At 39.6% G+C, this 1,648-nt stretch overlaps 1 protein-coding gene across 1 annotated transcript; it reads left to right on the top strand.

Moving 5' to 3' along the window:
• Nucleotides 1-69: 69 nt before the first annotated feature.
• On the top strand, nucleotides 70-1,547 carry CSUI_010448 (glutamate leucine phenylalanine valine dehydrogenase family protein). The gene is made up of 2 exons (XM_068070552.1): nucleotides 70-93; nucleotides 539-1,547. Exon 2 carries the CDS (start codon nucleotides 542-544, stop codon nucleotides 848-850), a length of 309 nt encoding a protein of 102 aa, XP_067917472.1. The 5' UTR covers nucleotides 70-93; nucleotides 539-541; the 3' UTR covers nucleotides 851-1,547.
• Nucleotides 1,548-1,648: the final 101 nt, after the last annotated feature.

Raw genomic sequence — 1,648 nt, 5'->3', positions numbered from 1 at the left:
AGAGAAACAAAGGAGGAGAAAGCAGTCGAGAAGAGGTGCATGTGAGGTGTATATACACCTAATATTGTCAAACGTCTCTATGAAGAATTCCAAGTGAGAAAACAAGAAGAAAAGAAAGAGAAACAAAGGAGGAGAAAGCAGTCGAGAAGAGGTGCATGTGAGGTGTATATACACCTAGGAAGTAGATATGAAACACTGGGGATGTGAAAGGAGGAGGAGTTGATTTAGCAATGCTAGCTAGGTATGCAACAGATAGAGATAGATAGATAGAGTTAGGGAGGTAATAGAGGTAAAGAGATAGATAGGTAGAGGTAAAGAGATAGATGGAGATAGATTAATAGGTAGAGGTAAAGAGGTTAGATAGGGGTGGAGAGATAGAAGGAGATACATAGATAGAGGTAGATAGATAGATAGAAATAGATAAATAGATAGATAGACTAAAGATAGATAGATAAAGGAGGACAATCACATAGGAGTGGATCCTAGACTCATCGAAGACTTCTCAAGCCTGTCATTTTCTTTCTTTCTTTCTGTTTAGGAGATGCATCATCCCCGTGCATATGAAGAGAGAGGGTGTGTCTTGAAGGAATGGGTCGAGGAGACCTCGTTAAAGCGCGATATTCAGCGTCTCGACAGTCCCGATGCTCCTCCAATTCTCTTGAAGTTTCGCTTATTTAATCAACATATCGTCCGCACAAACTTTTGGAAGGACGTCAAGCAAGCGCTTTCTTTCCGTATGAACCCGTCTTTCTTGCCTCGAGCCGACTATCCTGAGACGCCCTATGCAATTCTCTTCACCGTTGGAGCAAACTTTACGGGATTTCATGCTCGATTCGCAGAGGTCAGATAAAGAAAGAAAGAAATAGGGGAAGGATGAGAGAACAGAAGAAAGAAGAAAAGCGTCTCTAACAATGATAAGAAAAAGAAAAGTCGGAATACCATGTATAGTCATACACACATATATCCATACATATACATATACATGCATAAACATACATATATACACACGTATAGAGATACAAACATAGACGTACGTACATACATACATACATATGTAGGCACAAGTAGTCCTACATACATCTTCATACATAGATACCCATCTTTTCTCTTTCTTGGGTTTGTCTGTGGCTATATCACAAGAAAGCGCGAATCGAGACGGTTTTCAACTCTTTGAGAGAGAGACAGTTCTTTTTCATCTTCCTAACGATAGAAATCTGCTCGTGTCTCTTTCTTTCTCTGTTGGTCTTCCTTGCTTCTCTACCGTCGAAGAACGCGAGGTGAAGTCGAGAAAATGGATAGGCGAACTGTCTTCACTAGATGGCGATCTCTTGAGTGTATCGACACCTAGATAAAGAGATAGATAGATAGATATCTGAGTGTATAGACAGATAGATAGGAATGTAATTGAAAGGCCTCAGAACAACATTTATAATTGTAATGCCGCAAACCGTAAAAGCAGGACAAGATGAAGAAGAAGAAGAGACTGCTCAAGACTCTTCATTCACCTTGGGGGGACGCACTCGCATCCAATTCTTACCTAGACAGTTTAGACATCTTTAGTCTATCTCTCTTTAATCTATCTATCTATCTATCTATCTCTCTTTAATCTATCTCTCTTTATCTATCTATCTATCTATCTATCTATCTT

This window comes from Cystoisospora suis, assembly GCF_002600585.1.
Source record: "Cystoisospora suis strain Wien I chromosome Unknown contig_7455, whole genome shotgun sequence".
Classification (NCBI taxonomy): Eukaryota; Apicomplexa; class Conoidasida; order Eucoccidiorida; family Sarcocystidae; genus Cystoisospora; species Cystoisospora suis.
This window is presented reverse-complemented; position numbering and strand designations above follow the sequence as displayed.

Coding starts and splice junctions, on each gene's coding strand:
- CSUI_010448 (XM_068070552.1), top strand. CDS start 542: ATGCATCATCCCCGTGCATATGAAGAGAGAGGGTGTGTCTTGAAGGAA.